General features: G+C 40.9%; 2 protein-coding genes across 4 annotated transcripts in view; one reads left to right on the top strand and one right to left on the bottom strand.

Annotated features, from left to right (window-relative positions):
- Positions 1–17,500, bottom strand: part of radil2a (Ras association and DIL domains 2a) — a 55,338-nt gene that overhangs the window by 31,692 nt on the left and 6,146 nt on the right. For both annotated transcript variants that reach the window (XM_061905733.1, XM_061905732.1), the window contains exons 2-4: positions 9,733–10,044; positions 9,429–9,664; positions 4,057–4,373 (exon numbers count right to left, since the gene is read on the bottom strand). In XM_061905733.1, coding sequence (XP_061761717.1) covers positions 4,057–4,373; positions 9,429–9,664; positions 9,733–10,044 — 865 coding nt within the window. The remainder of the gene's footprint in view (positions 1–4,056; positions 4,374–9,428; positions 9,665–9,732; positions 10,045–17,500) is intronic.
- Positions 15,364–17,500, top strand: part of LOC133556109 (uncharacterized) — a 4,512-nt gene continuing 2,375 nt past the window's right edge. Inside the window, exons 1-5 of one of the 2 annotated variants that reach the window (XM_061905730.1) lie at positions 15,364–15,596; positions 15,748–15,819; positions 15,878–15,928; positions 16,007–16,177; positions 16,413–17,500. The exon at positions 16,413–17,500 is cut by the window's right edge and continues 2,375 nt beyond it. In XM_061905730.1, the coding sequence (XP_061761714.1) occupies positions 17,046–17,500 (455 nt within the window). In that variant the 5' untranslated portion in view covers positions 15,364–15,596; positions 15,748–15,819; positions 15,878–15,928; positions 16,007–16,177; positions 16,413–17,045. Of the gene's footprint in view, positions 15,597–15,649; positions 15,820–15,877; positions 15,929–16,006; positions 16,178–16,412 lie in introns of those variants that run through there. The other variant, XM_061905731.1, reaches the window with a different exon arrangement.

Raw genomic sequence — 17,500 nt, forward strand, 5'->3', positions numbered from 1 at the left:
AAAATCCAAACTTTGTGTAAATATCTTGACAAATAGGAGATTATTTCATAAGTAGAGGAGACCAGGCAGCAGCTCAAACATTCTCATACTTTCCAGTTACTCAGTATGTTCCAGTTTTATTGTTTTTATTTGAATGTTGGCAATATTTCAGAGTTACCTTACAATGTATTGAATCTATAAAATGTTATAAAAAAAAATGAATACAACTGAATAGATGTTGAGTTTTTGTGATGGAGAGAAATGTCATATTTTTGCCAATTTTCCCAGGAAATTTGCCATATTTTGAAATGCAAAATGTTGATGCTCCTCTTCGACACACGTAATAAAACAGGTGTTTGATATTTTTTGCTGCTAAATTAACCACAACAATAGCGCCGAATAAAACATTATGTCAACTGGTCCCTCGTTTCCTAAAAAATAATGTTAAAAAAAACAACTTTAAGCCTTGTCCAGCTGTTTGCTGGCGTATAATATTCATGTTTAAATAACTTTTATTGCAAATTAATATTGGCTCCAAACATGGGTTATAAGCCTCCTTGACTACTAATAATCAGTATTGTTCAAAATGACTTATCGATTTGGAGTGACATGCCAACTGCCCATCAGGAAACAGTATCAACTATGACGTTTGGTTGCGCCATTTTGTTGATTCTTTGCATGGAGCGAGAAGAGAAAGTCAAGATGAAGAAATTGTGGATAAAAGAGGAAAAGTCACAAGGACATTATGGCACTTTTTGGGATAAAAAAAAAAAAGGGACCATAGTCAGATCAAAGTGGTCTGCAAATGATGCAAGGTGCTCGTCCCCACCAAGACCGCTAATACCATACTGCGCTCACACTTAAGAGCAATTTTTTTCAACCTTTTTTGAGCCAAGTTACATTTTTTTCATTGAAAAAAACCAGCAGAAAACATAAAAAAATTAAACTCAGCAGCCGACATTGTCTGTTAAAAGTCATTCTCTCAAGTGTTGGATATGACTTTAAACCATAACCAAGCATGCATCACTATAGCTCTTGTCTCAAAGTAGGTCTAGCAGGACTTATTTTGAGTTTTTGGTGTCTTCCAGTGTGTGTGTCTTGTACTCATATTTTTGTGACTTTTCTTGTTTTGTTGGTATTTTCCTGTGCCAGTTTCAAGTCTTCCTTCCTCGCACCTGCTCTGTTTTAGCAATCAAGTCTATTTATGTTGTTGCTATCCTTCTTTGTGGGGACATTGTTAATTGTCATGTCATGTACGGATGTACTTTGTGGCATCCGTCTTCTGCTCCACACGCTGTAAGTCTTTGCTGTCGTCCAGCATCCAGTTTTTTTTTTACTTTGGAGCCAATTCAGTTTTAGTTTCGTTCTGTACAGCCTTCCCTAAGCTTCAATGCCTTTTCTTAGCGGCACTCACCTTTTGTTTATTTTTTGTTTTAAGCAATAGATACCTTTTTACCTGCACGCTGCCTCCCGCTGTCGTCTGCATATTGTGAACACGACAAACCATGTTCCCGACATCTACAAAGCAATTAGCTACCTGCTGCCACCTACTGATATAGTTTTACACAGTTACTCTGCCGAGCTCGAGACCGTACAAACACTTAACAACGGCAATCATCAAGAAGGCTCAGCAGCGGCTACACTTCCTGAGAGTCTTCGGGAAGAACAACCTGAAGCCTGAACTGCTGCTGACCTTCTACCGCTCGTCCATCGAGAGCCTGCTGACCTACTGTATTACAGTATGGTACGGCAGCTGCACTGCAGCAGACAGTGAGAGGCTGCAAAGAGTGGTCAAGACGACTCAGAAGATCATCGGCCGCCCTCTCCTCTCTCTGATGGACATCTACACCTCCCGCTGCCTCAACAGAGCCAGTGCCATCATCAAGGACAGCACCCACCCTGGCTCTGACCTGTTCTACCTGCTGCCCTCTGGGAAGCGCCACAGGTGCATTAAAACCAAGACGAACAGTCTAAAGCAGTGGTCCCCAACCTTTTTGTATCCGCGGACCGGTCAACGCTTAATTTGTCCCGCGGCTCGGGGGGGTGTCCTTTTTTTTCCTTTTTTTTTTTTTTTCTTCTTTGTCATGAAAAAGGGACGTTTTTGTCATGAAAAAGGGAGTGTTTTGTGGTTGGTGCACTATTTGTAAGTTTATATTTTGTTTTTTATGTTGATTTAATAAAAAATAAAAAATAAAAAACATTTTTTTTTTTTTTTATAAAAAATTCTTCTGCGGCCCGGTACCAATCGGGCCACAGCCCGGTACCGGGCCGCGGCCCGGTGGTTGGGGACCACTGGTCTAAAGAACAGCTTCTTCCCCAGGGCCATAATCACCCTGAACGGACTGCCCCATTGCCCATCATAACTGCCTTCTCTTTGGTGCAATAACCCATTCCACCAACCACCCTGTTTTTTTCATGTAGATATTCATGTATATATTCATTTCACCCACTGTATAGAGTCACATTTGTACAAAGTGTGTAGGGTGTACATTTGCACAGTGTACATTGTAGAGCAGGGGTCGGGAACCTTTTTGGCTGAGAGAGCCAAAAAGCCAAATATTTTTAAAAATATTTCCGTAAGAGCCATATAATATTTTTATTAACACTGAACACAACTAAACACATGCATTTTTAAGTAAGACCAACATTTCTAGAGTATAAAAAGTATCTTATTCTTTGTAATAACATTGATATTCTGAAGCTAACTGTGGAGGGGGCGTGGCCTGCGGGCCTGCAGCGACAGGTGCGTAGATAGCCCACCTGGGCCTTGTTATCTAATCACCTGTCGCTCTGTTATAAGCAGCAGCCAGGAGGAGAGACTGGGTTGGGGCTGGAAATACTATTGCTGGGAAGCAACTGAGAGAATTATTGAAAAATAAAACAATATTGTAACCCTGAAACAGGCTCTCATGTCGGTGTTTGGGGGTCTGAAGAACCCCCAGGAGGGCAAGCCCCACACTAACTAATAATAAATAAATAACTTCTTACCATTAACGCAACTTCTTGAACTGGTGCGGTAGAAAACGGATAGATGGATTAAAAATGCATGAGAATGTTTTATATTTTGAACATTATTTTTAACACTGTGATTACAAGTGGAATTATTCATTACTTATAGTGTTAAGCAACGTCAGTTTAGAATTATCAGAGAGCTGGATGCAGTCATCAAAAGAGCCACATCTGGCTCTAGAGCCATAGGTTCCCTACCCCTGTTGTAGAGTGTACACTGTTCTCTTCCACACCTTTCTTTGCACTTCTATCTATCCATCTATTTTCTACCGCTTATTCCCTGTTGGAGTCGCGGGGGTACTGGCGCCTATCTCAGCTACAATCGGGCGGAAGGCGGCGTACACCCTGGACAAGTCGCCACCTCATCGCAGGGCCAACACAGATAGACAACATTCACACTGACATTCACACACTAAGGCCAATTTCGATATTTTTTTATATTTTTATATATTTACACATTGTTTTCTTGCATGCAGACATCGCACTGTATGGAATGGACTCAATCTCATTACCCTGCGTAATGACAATAAAGCTGATTCTGATTCTGATTCTTATTTGCGGATTTTAATTACTGGTTTGTAAAAAATATTTTTAACGCAATTAGGTGAAATTACATAATCTCCATGGCACATTAGTGCAGAAAATATTTCTTCTCAGGTTTCACTTTCACCCTATTTTCTTACACTTCATTATGCATTTCTTACATATTCCTTGTTTTTGCACCTTCATTTTAAGAGCTTATTGGTAAGTGTTCAGTGTGATTTTACAATTTTGTTTACATTGTTTAATTTCCATGCTTGTGTGGAAATTTCCTTTCCGCCTTGTCATCTGAGGGGATTATAATCAGAGGAAGGCTACAACAGTTAATATATATTTCTACTGGTCCTTATTTTCCTTAGGCCCTAAAAAATATCAGTAAATATCGATATAAAACAAGTATATTGCGATACAGGTTTCAGCTGTATAGCCCAGTCATGACTATCAATAATCAATAGATGTCTACAAAGACAAGCCCCTCTCCTTGGACCTCAGGAAGACTAATGGATGTCCGCATGGCGAGCAGCTCACCTGTCTGTGGTCGTATCCGTGCAGGAGCAGGAAGTAGGGGAAGTCAAAGGGCGGGTGAATGGAGTACTGAGTGTTGTTGTCGTCGCTGCTCTCAGTCTCCTCCTTCTCCACGCCAAGCCTTGCAACTTCCTGGTCCGCCTCGGCCCGCCGCTCCTCTCCGAGCGCCGCGCCGGGTTCTTTGGCCGCGCCGGTCAGGTCCATTTCGCTCAAGCTTCTCCAGAAGTCCATCCCGTCCACGTCCTCGGCGCTACCGTCCACAAAGAGCGAGATGGCTCTGGAGCGGTTCTTCTGCAGCTTGCGAGCCTGAGCGTTGATCCCTGCTCCGTTGGAGACACCAGAGCAGACGACAGGTGTTGATGAGGAGACACTTTCCTGTCTCATTTGTATTGAGGGCCACTTCGCAATTGTAGCGGCCCATGTGTTACAATTGAAAAGATCAAATACATTTAGCCAGGAGTAGTTCTTTATTTTCAGCATTTCGCAGGCCAAACATGGGATGTGGCGGACCACATTAAATGATGTAGTACGCCACATAAAAGGACTTGGCGGGCCACCATAAAGTGAGGTTGTGGGCCACAACGGAATGACGTGGCGGACCATGTTAGAATTATGTGGCATGCCACTAAAATGAATATGACACAGGCCAATTTAATATGAAGAGGCAATCAACCCAAAAAAATCACATGGTGGGCCACCTTAAAATGATGTGGCATGCCACTAAAATACATATGACACAGTCCACTTTAAATTAAGAGGCAATCCCCAATAAAAATTATGTGTTGGGCCATGTTTACATGACGTGAAGGACCATTTAAGAATTACGTGGCATGCCAAAATAAGAAATATGACACAGGCCACATTAAAGGCCTTCTCAAATGAGATTTTCTTATTTAAACGGGGATAGCAGGTCCATTCTATGTGTCACACGTGAATATTTTGCGATATTGCCATATTTTTGCTTAAAGGATTCAGTAGAGAACATCCACGATAAAGTTTGCAACTGGAGAAAAGCCCTGCCTCTACCGAAAGTCGCAGAAGATGACGTCACATGATGGCTCCTCCTATATTCACATTGATTTTAAGGGGAGCCGCCAACAAAAAAAGCTTTTCAGACCGAGAAAATGACAATTTCCCCATTAATTTGAGCGAGGATGAAAGATTCGTGTTTAAGGATATTGATAGCGACGGACTAGAAAAAAAAAAAAAACGCGATTGCGATCGCGTTGCATTGAGACGGATTCATATGTTTTTAGAGACATTTACTAGGATAATACTGGGAAATCCCTTATATTTCTATTGTGTTGCTAGTGTTTTAGTGAGTTTAACAGTACCTGATAGTCGGAAGTGTACGTCCACGGCCGGGTGTTGACGCGCAGTGTCTCTGGGAAGTCGATGGCAGCTGTACGGGAGGCGCAAGCTCAGCTGATATCCGGTAAGTGGCGAACTTTTTAACCGCAATTTTGTCACCGAAACCTGCTGGTTGACAAGTGGTCAGGATCCATGTCCGCTGTGATCCATAGTAAAGTTTCAACTCCGTGAATTTTAAACAAGGAATCACCGTGTTTGTGTGGCTAAAGACTGAAGCTTCCCAACTCCATCTTTCTACTTTGACTTCTCCAATATCAATTGAACAAATTGCAAAATATTCAGCAACACAGATCTCCAAAATACTGTGTAATTATGCCGTTAAAGCAGACGACTTTTAGCTGTGTGTGTGTGCAGCGCTCATATTCATGACAGCCCGTGACGTCACGCGTACACGTCATCAGTACGCGAAGTTTTCAAGAAAAAAGTCCCGGGAAATTTAAAATTGCAATTTAGTAAACTAAAATGGCCGTATTGGCATGTGTTGCAATGTTAATATTTCATCATTGATATATAAACTATCAGACTGCGTGGTGGGTAGTAGTGGGTTTCAGTAGGCTTTTAAATTGAAGAGGCAATCCCAATAAAATGATGTGTTGGGCAACGATAAAATTATGTGGCGGAGCATGTTAGAATTATGTGGCACGCCATGTTAATATTAATATGAAACAAGCCAGGTTAAAAATGATCCACAAGAAAATGACTTGGCAGGTCACGGTAAAAGAATGTGATGGGCCACGATAAAATTAAATGGCGGACCAATATAATTATTTGGCGGGCCAAAATTAAATGACTTGGAGGACCACTTTACATGATGCGGTGGACCATAAATAACATGGTGGGCCACATCACAATTATGGGACAGGTCAAATTGAAATGAAGATACGGGGAACAATAAAGGATGTAGCATGCCACAATAAAATAATATATAGGCCCACTTGAAATGTGGTGGGCCACATAAAATTACATAGCAGGTTGATTTAAAATGATGTGACGGACTGCTTTAATTGATGTGGCACACAACATAAAATGATTTGGTGGGCCACTTTAAAATTATGCTGCGGACCACGTTATATAGATAGATAGATAGATAGATAGATAGATAGATAGATAGATAGATAGATAGATAGATAGATAGATAGATAGATAGATAGATAGATAGATAGATAGATAGATAGATAGATAGATAGATAGATAGATAGATAGATAGATGGATAGATAGATAGATGGATAGATAGTACTTTATTGATTCCTTCAGGAGAGTTCCTTCAGGAAAATTAAAATTCCAGCAGCAGTGTACAGAGTTGAAATCAATTTAAATAAAAGTAAAAAGTAAATAATGGGGGTTTAAATGGAAACAAAATAGAGAATTATTACAATAAGAATAAAAACTAAAAAGCAACAATGGGAATAAATATATAACAGTAAAATAAGAATATAACTAGAAAAGTAGGCAGTAGTGACCATGTTATGAAAACGTATTGCACTGTTATTGTTTTGCATCCCCTGTCATCCTAGTACCCTCCGCCCCAGCGAGGAGTTGTACAGTCTAATGGCGTGTGGGACAAAGGACTGGTGCACCACAATAAAAGGATGTGGCAGACCACAATAAAATTATTTGGTGGGTCACTATAAAAGGGCGTGGAGGACCACAAAAAAAATTTGGCAAACAACAATAAAATGATGTGGCCAATCACATAAAATGATGTGGTCTAACAAATAAAATGATGTGGTGGGCCACAGAATTATGTGGCATTCCACATCAAAATTATGGAACGGGCCAAATTAAAATGAAGAGACCGTCCACGATAAAATGATGTTGCGGACCACGTTAAATTATGTGGTGGACCACAAAAAATTTGGCAGACAACAATAAAATTATGTGGCCAACCACATAAAATAATGTGGTCTACAAAATAAAATGATGTGGTGGGCCACAGAATTATGTGGACGAGCCAAATTAAAATGAAGAAGCGGTTCACAATAAAATGTACTTGCGAACCACATAAAATTATGTGGTGTGTCACTACACCAAATAATTGGCCACTACAAAATAACGTTGTGGCGCACTTGACATTAAGTGGTGGGCCACCTAAAATTACATAGCAGGTCAGTTTAAAATGATGTGACAGACCGCTTTAAATGATGTGGCACACTTGTGGAACACAACATAAATTGATTTGGCGGGCTATGTTAAAATGAGGGCTTCACGGTGGCAGAGGGGTTAGTGCGTCTGCCTCACAATACGAAGTTCCTGCAGTCCTGGGTTCAAATCCAGGCTCGGGATCTTTCTGTGTGGAGTTTGCATGTTCTCCCCGCGAATGCGTGGGTTCCCTCCGGGTACTCCGGCTTCCTCCCACTTCCAAAGACATGCACCTGGGGATAGGTTGATTGGCAACACTAAATTGGCCCTAGTGTGTGAATGTGAGTGTGAATGTTGTCTGTCTATCTGTGTTGGCCCTGTGATGAGGTGGCAACTTTTCCAGGGTGTACCCCGCCTTCCGCCCGATTGTAGCTGAGATAGGCGCCAGCGCCCCCCGCGACCCCCAAAGGGAATAAGCGGTAGAAAATGGATGGATGGATGGATGGATATTAAAATGAGGTGGTGGACCACAATAAAACGATTTGGTGGGTCACTATAAAATGATGTGGTCGAGCATATTAAACTGATTTGGTGGGTCACGATGAAATGATGTGGCGGGCCACAACAAAATAATATTGCGGCGCACTTGAAATTAAGCGGTTATCCCCCCTAAAGTTACATCGCAGGTCAATTTAAAATTATGTGACGGACCGATTTAAATGATGTGGCACACAACACAAATTGATTTGGTGGGCCATTTTAAAATGACGTGGTGGATGGACAAAAGTAAAATTATTTGGTGGGTCACTATAAAATGATGAAGTGAACCACGAATAAATTTGGCAGACAACAATAATAATGAAGAGGTGGTCCACATTAAAATTATGTTGCGGACCACATAAAATGATGTGGTGGATCATAATAAAATTATTTGGTGGGTCACTATAAAATGACGTGGCGGGCCACAATAAAATAATATTGCGGCCCACTTGAAATTAAATGGTGGGCCACTTAAAATTACATAGCAGGTCAATTTAAAATGATGGACCGCTTTAGATGACCTGGCACACAACATAAAATGATTTGGCGGGCTATTTTAAATGATGTGGTGGACCACAATAAAAATGATTTGGTGGTTCAAAATAAAATGATGTGGTGGACCACAAAAAAAATTGGCAGACAACAATAAAAATGAAGAGGTGGTCCACATTAAATTTATGTTGCGGACCACATAGAATGATGTGGTGAACCATGATAAAAGGATGTGGCAGACAACAATAAATTATTTAGTGGGCCAGGATAAAAGGATTTGGAGTACCACATACAATGTGGTGGACCATAATAAAATAATGTGGCAGATCACATAAAATGATGTGGTGGACCACAATAAAAGGAAGTGGCAGACCACGATAAAATAATTTGGTGGGCCACAATAAAAGGATATGGAGTACGACATATGATGATGTGTTGGACCATAATAAAATAATGTGGTGGACCACACTAAAATGATGTGGTCCACAACATCATTTGACATAGTGGGGCATCTTAAACTGATGTGGCGGGCCACAATAGAAAGATTTTGCGGGCCACAATAAAATGGTACGGCAGGCCGGATTTGCCTTGAGTTTGACACCTGTGTGTTGGAGGATGTTATCACACAACTATTCATCCAAACTGGCAACCAGAAGTGCGAAAAGAGGGAAAGTTGAGGTGGATCAGGAAAGTTCATCAACATCAGCAGAAGCGACACTTCAGTGCAGCGAGCAGGAAGCGAAGCGATGCGATGAGCATGACGGCCAGTGGGCGGAGCTTCTCAGAGAGTTCAGACAAAGATAAGAACAGCTTATTGTCTCCTCCAGCAGAGATAAGAAGAACAATGGAGGCTGCAAGAAGTGCTGACGAAGCATTTTCAGGAAAGTCCTACCTGCTGTCACCGTGTCTCGCTCTTTTAAGCTCTGCTCCTCCACGCTGGACCGCCGCTGGATTTCAAAGCGCCTGGAGAACCCCTCTTTGGGTTTCCATAGCGACTGCAGCACCAAGGGCCTCTCGTTGTCGCTCACCACCCGGAAGCATTCCCGCCGCCACTGCGTCTCGCCGCCGGTCTGACCGATGACATCACACAACACGTAGTCGCCGGCGTCCTCCTTCTCCAGACAGTACCTGCAAGCGGGCCACGTCCTGGTTGCTGTCGTCTTCTACGTTTCATTGGTTACATTGTGTCATCTGACCTGTCCAGAGCCTCCTTCACCAGTTCTTTAGCGCTGGACTGAGTGGTGGCCAAGACGCTCTTGTAGTTGGTCCCCTGGCAGATGTCGCCTCCGAAGATCTTCAGGATGCCCGGGACGGACACCTGGCAGGACAACTCTGCCGGGTCGTCCACTGCCTGGAGCTGTCGGCCCGCGTGGGGACCGGCCCGCAGGTTGGGACTGTGGCTGAAAACGCTTGAGAGGCGTTTGTTGTGGCGGCGGATTTTGGACTTGGCGGGCTGCCGGACCCCCGTGCTCTCTGTGGAGCGCACGGTGATGACCGAACTGTTGGACCTGATCCACAAACACAAGACAGACTTCAACGTGCGTTCATTGTGGATACCACTAACACATGTACTGCTTGTAGTACTTACAGTACAAATACTACTTCAGTATTTGTGGCGCCAATTTCTTTTAAGTATATTCTACACCAGGGGTCACCAACTCGGTGCCCGCGGGCAACAGGTAGCCCGTGAGGACCAGATGAGTAGCCCGCTGGCCTGTTCTAAAAATAGTTCAAATAGCAGCACTTACCAGTGAGCTGCCTCTATTTTTGAAATTGTATTTATTTACTAGCAAGCTGGTCTCGCTTTGCTCGACATTTTTAATTCTAAGAGAGACAAAACTCAAATAGAATTTGAAAATCCAAAGAAAATATTTCATGGACTTGGTCTTCACTTGTTTAAATAAATTCATTTATTTTTTTACTTTGCTTCTTATAACTTTCAGAAAGACAATTTTAGAGAAAAAATACAACCTCAAAAATTATTTTAGGATTTTTAAACACATATACCTTTTTACCTTTCAAATTCCTTCCTCTTCTTTGCTGACAATTTAAATCAATGTTCAAATAAATTAATGTTTTTATTGTAAAGAATACTGAATACATTTTAATTTAATATTTCATTTTAGCTTCTGTTTTTTCAATGAAGAATATTTGGGAAATATTTCTTCAAACTTATTACGATTAAAATTCCCAAAAATTATTCTGGCAAATCTAGAAAATCTGTAGAATCAAATTTAAAAGTTATTTAAAAGTGTTTTGAATTTCTTTTCAAATATTTGTTCAGGAAAATGTAGAAGAAATAATGATTTGTCTTTGTTAGAAATATAGCATGGTCCAAATGCTGTATATTCTAACAAAGTGCAGATTGGATTTTAACCAATTTAAAACATGTCATCAAAATTTCTTAAATTAATCTTAATCAGGAAAAATTACTAATGATGTTCCATAAATTATTTTTTTAATTTTTTCAAAAAGATTCGAATTAGCTAGTTTTTCTCTTCATATTTTTTGGTTAAATTTTGAATTTTAAAGAGTCGAAATTGAAGATAAATTATGTTTCAAAATTTTATTTTCACTTTTTTCGTGTTTTCTCGTCTTTTAAACCGTTCAATTAAGTGTTTTTTTCATTATTTATTATCTACAAAAAAACTTCCAGAAATAGCCATTTATATATATCTATATATATATATATATATATATATATATATATATATATATATATATATATATATATATATATATATTACAGGTAAATTAAAAAAAAGGTAAATTGAGCAAATTGGCTATTTCTGACAATTTATTTAAGTGTCTATCAAACTAGTAGCCCTTCGCATTAATCAGTACCCAAGAAGTAGCTCTTGGTTTCAAAAAGGTTGGTGACCCCTGTTCTACACCTTTTAGGCAAAAATTAAGCATTTTCACACATAATAATCAGAGGTGTCCCGATACAATACCAATATTGGAGCCTTGACTATTGGCCGATACTGATGCACTATGATATCATCAGGAATAATACATACTTTTACTATTTAGTGGTGTGGAATGTTAGAAAAGGCTTGATTAAATGAAATGAGTCAAACAGAACAATGGTAGATATGAAAAAAACTATAACCTATTTATTATTAACCGTCTGTAATGGATGTATGCTGTCTTTAAGTTGAAGTGTAGTGGAGTGATCAAGGGTGATGGGTCAAATGCAGAGAATCATTTTGCCACACCTAGTGTGTGTGTGACAATCATTGGTACTTTAACTTAACTTTAACTTAATTGCTTTTTTTGGTGACACCTAGTGGCCACAATAATTTATGTTACTCTTATATGACTCAGTAAGTCTAACGATGCGGACACGTTTCTTACTGGATACTTTCATATATGCTTGGAGACTTTGTATGTGTAAGTAATATGTAACTATACTTGTTTGGTTGACACGTGTGCTGTTTTATTGTTCAATGATTACTGCGTATTTCTAGATTCTGTGCTACTGTGTGCTTAGCTGTTGTGTAGCTGCTAGCTCCTAGTACCCTATAGCCAAGCATGTTTACCTTTTGTAAATGACTTGACTAAAATGGAAATAAAATGTCTGTCTACTGGAGCACATGTTGATGTTAACCGGGTGACCAGCTTTGCCCAAGTAAACTCGCTGCAGGACTGCTTGTATCGCACACGATATCATACACAAACAAACACGCTGCAAGACGGCTTGTATCGCATGTATTACACGCAAACATGGTGCAGGACTGTTTGTATTGTACGTGATATCACGCGCAAGTACACATGCTGCAGAACTGCTTGGATTGCACAAGATATCAAACACAAGTAAACACGCTGCAGGACTATTTGTATCGCACATAATATCAAACACAAACAAACACGCTGCAAGACGGCTTGTATCGCATGTATTACACGCAAACATGGTGCAGGACTGTTTGTATTGCACGTGATATCACACGCAAGTACACATGCTGCAGAACTGCTTGGATTGCACATGATATCAAACACAAGTAAACATTCTGCAGGGCTGCTTGTATCGCACATGATATCAAACACTCAAACACAAACAAACACGCTGCAAGACGGCTTTTACCGCACATGATATTACACGCAAACATGCTGCAGGACTCCTTGTATCGCACATGATATCACGCACAGGTAAACATGCTACAGAACCGCTTGTATCGCACATGATATCACCGCAAGTAAACATGCTGCAGAACTGCTTGAATTGCGCATGATATCAAACACCAGTAAACATGCTGCATTACTGCTTGTATCGCACACGATATCATACATAAACAAACACGCTGCAAAACGGCCTGTATCGCACATATTACACGCAAACATGGTGCGTGACTGTTTGTATTGCACGTGATATTACACGCAAGTAAACAAGCTACAGAACTGCTTGGATTGCACATGATATCACACACAAGTAAACATGCTTCAGGGCTGCATGGGTCGCACATGATAACACACACAAACAAATACGCTGCAAGACGGCTTTTGTCGCACATGATATTACACACAAACATGCTGCAGGACTCCTTGTATCGCACATGATTTCACGCACAAGTAAACATGCTGCAGAACCGCTTGTATCGAGCATTATATCACGCACAAGTAAACATGCTGCAGAACTGCTTGAATTGCACATGATATCACTCACCAGTAAACATGCTGCATTACTGCTTGTATCGCACATGATATCATACACAAACAAACACGCTGCAAGACGGCCTGTATCGCACGTATTACACGCAAACATGGTGCATGACTGTTTGTATTGCACGTGATATCACACGCAAGTAAACATGCTGCAGAACTGCTTGGATTGCACTTGATATCACACACAAGTAAACATGCTTCAGGGCTGCATGGGTCGCACATGATAACACACAAGAGAATTTAAGGGGATACCTTTAGTCAAAAATGATTTATGACCCCCCATAAATCAATGATTTATGAGGGGTCAAGGTCAAAGGTCAATGATTTAAGAGGGGTCAAGTTCAAAGGTTAATGATTTATGAGGGGTCAAGGTTAAAGGTCAAAGTCAAAGCTCAGGGTCAAATGTCAAGGTCAAGTGGGTGTGGCTTACCCGGAAGAGGGTGGAGTTAAGACCTGCGGTGGGAGTGGTTAAACCAGGAAGAGGGTGGAGTTTTAAACAGAAAGAGGGCAGAGTTAAGACCTGCGGTGGGAGTGGTTAAACCAGGAAGAGGGTGGAGTTAAGACCTGAGAGGGAACAAAGGAGGGTTCAGTTTTTTAAGAAAGCAATGTCATCTGAGCAGCATGTGACCATATATTTGATAGTTTAAATGTTTACGATCGTTTGAAACAACTTCCAGATTTCGATGTATTGATGGCTGGGAATGTTACGTGTGGAGATGTGGACACGCACGCACTTCACACACACACACACACACACACACACACACACACACACACACACACACACACACACACACACGTAGAGGAGGGGTACAAAAGGGCGGTGTAAGGCTTAGTCATTATTTGGAGCTTTATACGTTAGCGTAAAGACTTTGTTCGATTCGGTCATGATTAGTGAAACGCCTGTGTCGATTTATAAAAATAATAAAACTTACATTGACGCTCCGCAAAAAAGTCGAGTGTTTCTAAATCGTATTCAGATGCCGCCGACCGAATCTTTGCGTGAGAAATGGGACTTGGAAGCGTACGGGATGGAGGGATCTTTTGGATTTGTATTCAGATACGAAATGGGGGATATCTGCTTATTTCAGCTAAAAGAAAGAAGAGACGGAAGCCCTTTCTCGATATTTTCATCGTTATCTACCGTGGATTGGGAAGTTTTTGGTGGACACGCACACACACGCACACACGCACACACACACACACACACACACACACACTTCACACGCAGAGGAGGGGTACAAAAGGCCGGTGTAAGGCTTAGTCATTATTTGGAGCTTTATACGTTAGCGTAAAGACTTTGTTCGATTCGGTCATGATTAGTGAAACGCCTGTGTCGATTTATAAAAATAATAAAACTTACATTGACGCTCCGCAAAAAAGTCGAGTGTTTCTAAATCGTATTCAGATGCCGCCGACCGAGTCTTTGCGTGAGAAATGGGACTTGGAAGCGTACGGGATGGAGGGATCTTTTGGATTTGTATTCAGATACGAAATGGGGGATATCTGCTTATTTCAGCTAAAAGAAAGAAGAGACGGAAGCCCTTTCTCGATATTTTCATCGTTATCTACCGTGGATTGGGAAGTTTTTGGTGGACACGCACACACACGCACACACACACACACACACACACACGCACACACACGCACACACACACACACACGCACACACGCACACACGCACACACGCACACACACACGCACACACGCACACACGCACACACGCACACACACACACACACACACACACACACACACACACATTCGTACGCACACATCGTTAAGACCAGAAGAGGGGACAAAGGAGGGTTCAGTTTTTTAAGAAAGCAATGTCATCTGAGCAGCATGTGACCATATATTTGATAGTTTAAATGTTTACGATCGTTTGAAACAACTTCCATACCTCACGAAAACATATTTAAACAGATGGAAAAAACTATCGCAGAACACAGTGTCACGTAGCAACTGGTCTTTACAGTCGTTTGAAACAACAGGTCAGTTTGGGGGACAAAGGAGGGTTCAGTTTTTACTGACCAACCATTTGACAGTTTAAATGTTTATGACCGTTTGAAACAACAGGTCAGTTTGGGGGACAAAGGAGGGTTCAGTTTTTACTGACCACCCATCTGACAGTTTAAATGTTTACGATCGTCTGAAACAACTTCCATACCTCACGAAAACATATTTAAACAGATGGAGAAACTAGAGCAGAACACAGTGTAACCGCGATTTGCAGAATGAAAGGTAATTTCTTTTTTTTTTTTTTTTTTCATTCCTTGTAACACGTCTGTTTAATGTTACTATAATAAGTATTTATTCGAACTAAAAACAGTCGAACATCGAGTTGAAATTCACCCACCACCAAGGGATCTCCTAACAGAGTCTCCAATCCTTTTGTGTAAGTACCGATTTTTTTTTTTTTACTGTATTCATTTCATTACCTCCGTTTTTACCACGTTATTAGACAATGGTTTAACTCCGTTTAAGCATTTAAACGTTAAAAGCATTGCACGTGTACGACGATGTAATACCTTTTTTTTTTTTAACAGCCGATGACGACGAAGTGAAAGACGAAGAACTTTGTTTGATCGATCTTACAAAGTTGGAAGATGATTATCGAGGTGTGTTTAAACCTTCGAATTATTTAATATTGTGTGTATTCATTATTTTGTTTTATAGAGGATTCGCCGGAAGAGACCAACGCGATCCCTTTAACCCAATCGCAGTCTGGTGAGTCAAATAATTCTCATTTTTACAAGAAAAAAAACATGCGGTATACGATACATATATACATATATTTACTTACAGATTTTCCGTTTACATCTCTTGCTCACTGGTCTCCCTTAACGCTGGAGGGTCCGTCAACGGCCATTCCAGGCAGAGGAGAAGGCTTGATTGCGCCAAAGACTCCAGACATCGAATCCTTGCTCCGAGGGGAAATCATCGAAAACGACGGTGAATGTCCAACAGGCACCCGCTGTAAGTTTTTCTCGTTTTCTGTAAGCTTTTTAAGATTCTCAGGAGCTTTAAAGAGCTCCTCTCATTCCAATGTCTTTCGCTCAAATGAATTTCGCGCCTAAGGGGAATGGGCGGGGACTGATTCCGGAGGGGGTGGGTTTATTTCCGGCTATGCTTGCATGAGTGGAGATGACAGCGCCACATGTGGTTAAAGCCGGTATATATTATTATTATTATTATTTTTTTTTTTCCACAGGCAACAAACGCAGGAGGAAGCGTAGATGCGCCCGCCAGCTCGACAAACATGATAGAAACAGAAGAAGGCTGAAACAGTACTATCGTATATTGGCTCGCACTCTCATGAAGATGGCAGACATGATTTGATACATACTGGTTTGTTATATCTGTTCCATTCGAATTATTTTTTCTTTTTTTTCTTTAGAGAAATATAATGGGTGTAGTTCCATCTGAATTAGATGTAGTTATTGTAGAAGATGAAGACGTTTGTAATCATCATTTAGATCCAAACAACCAGATAGAATGGGAACCAAACGATGATCCGTCTTTGCAAGATGATATTAATGTGTTAAATTCAAACACAAACACACAAGCCTCTACACAGCATCACGAGGTGTTGGGAGGGGCGACACCCTCGGGGGAATGTTTGGATTTTTCGGAGGTGGTGGGGGTCATGCAGAACCAACCGTCAACGGCTGACTAATCAATTTCAAATGAGACCCAGAGGGGTGATGGGGTAAATGTCTTGAGGAGGGAAACATTCAACAATATACAACTATCCAGCGTTTTAACTTTTCCTCAAAACAACGATGTAACAGATTACGCCACATTTTACCGCGGAGTCTTGGGGAGCCTTAAAAAGCTGACACAGATGGTAACTAAGGAAGCTAGACCCGACGATATCATTCAATTGGAGTTATCCGGTGAAAGTGCAAATCAACACACTTCATTTACATTTCGAAACGATGCCGGGGCTGTGATGAATGCTTTTCAAGACGTGTTAGATCTGTTGGTACAATCAAACGTTGAAATATTGAACGATGAAGAAATACAGGTGATGGTCCAGGTGATACATAACCCTCGAGGTGGTGTAAGAAGAAAAATCGAAACCCTTTTGGAACATGAAATCCGCAGAAAAAAAGCTCGTTATCTTTACAATCCATTAAACTCGAATAATCAACTATGTTTTGCCATTAGCCTAGCAAGTCTGTTACATCCTGAATTTACAGATAGCCAGGCTGTGGCGGAGGCTGAAAAAATACAGAGAAAAGCGGGCTTAGACGAACAGACTTCCGTCACTTTCAGTCATATTCGTGAATTTGAAAA

This window comes from Nerophis ophidion, linkage group LG07 (assembly GCF_033978795.1).
Source record: "Nerophis ophidion isolate RoL-2023_Sa linkage group LG07, RoL_Noph_v1.0, whole genome shotgun sequence".
Taxonomy (NCBI): Eukaryota; Metazoa; Chordata; class Actinopteri; order Syngnathiformes; family Syngnathidae; genus Nerophis; species Nerophis ophidion.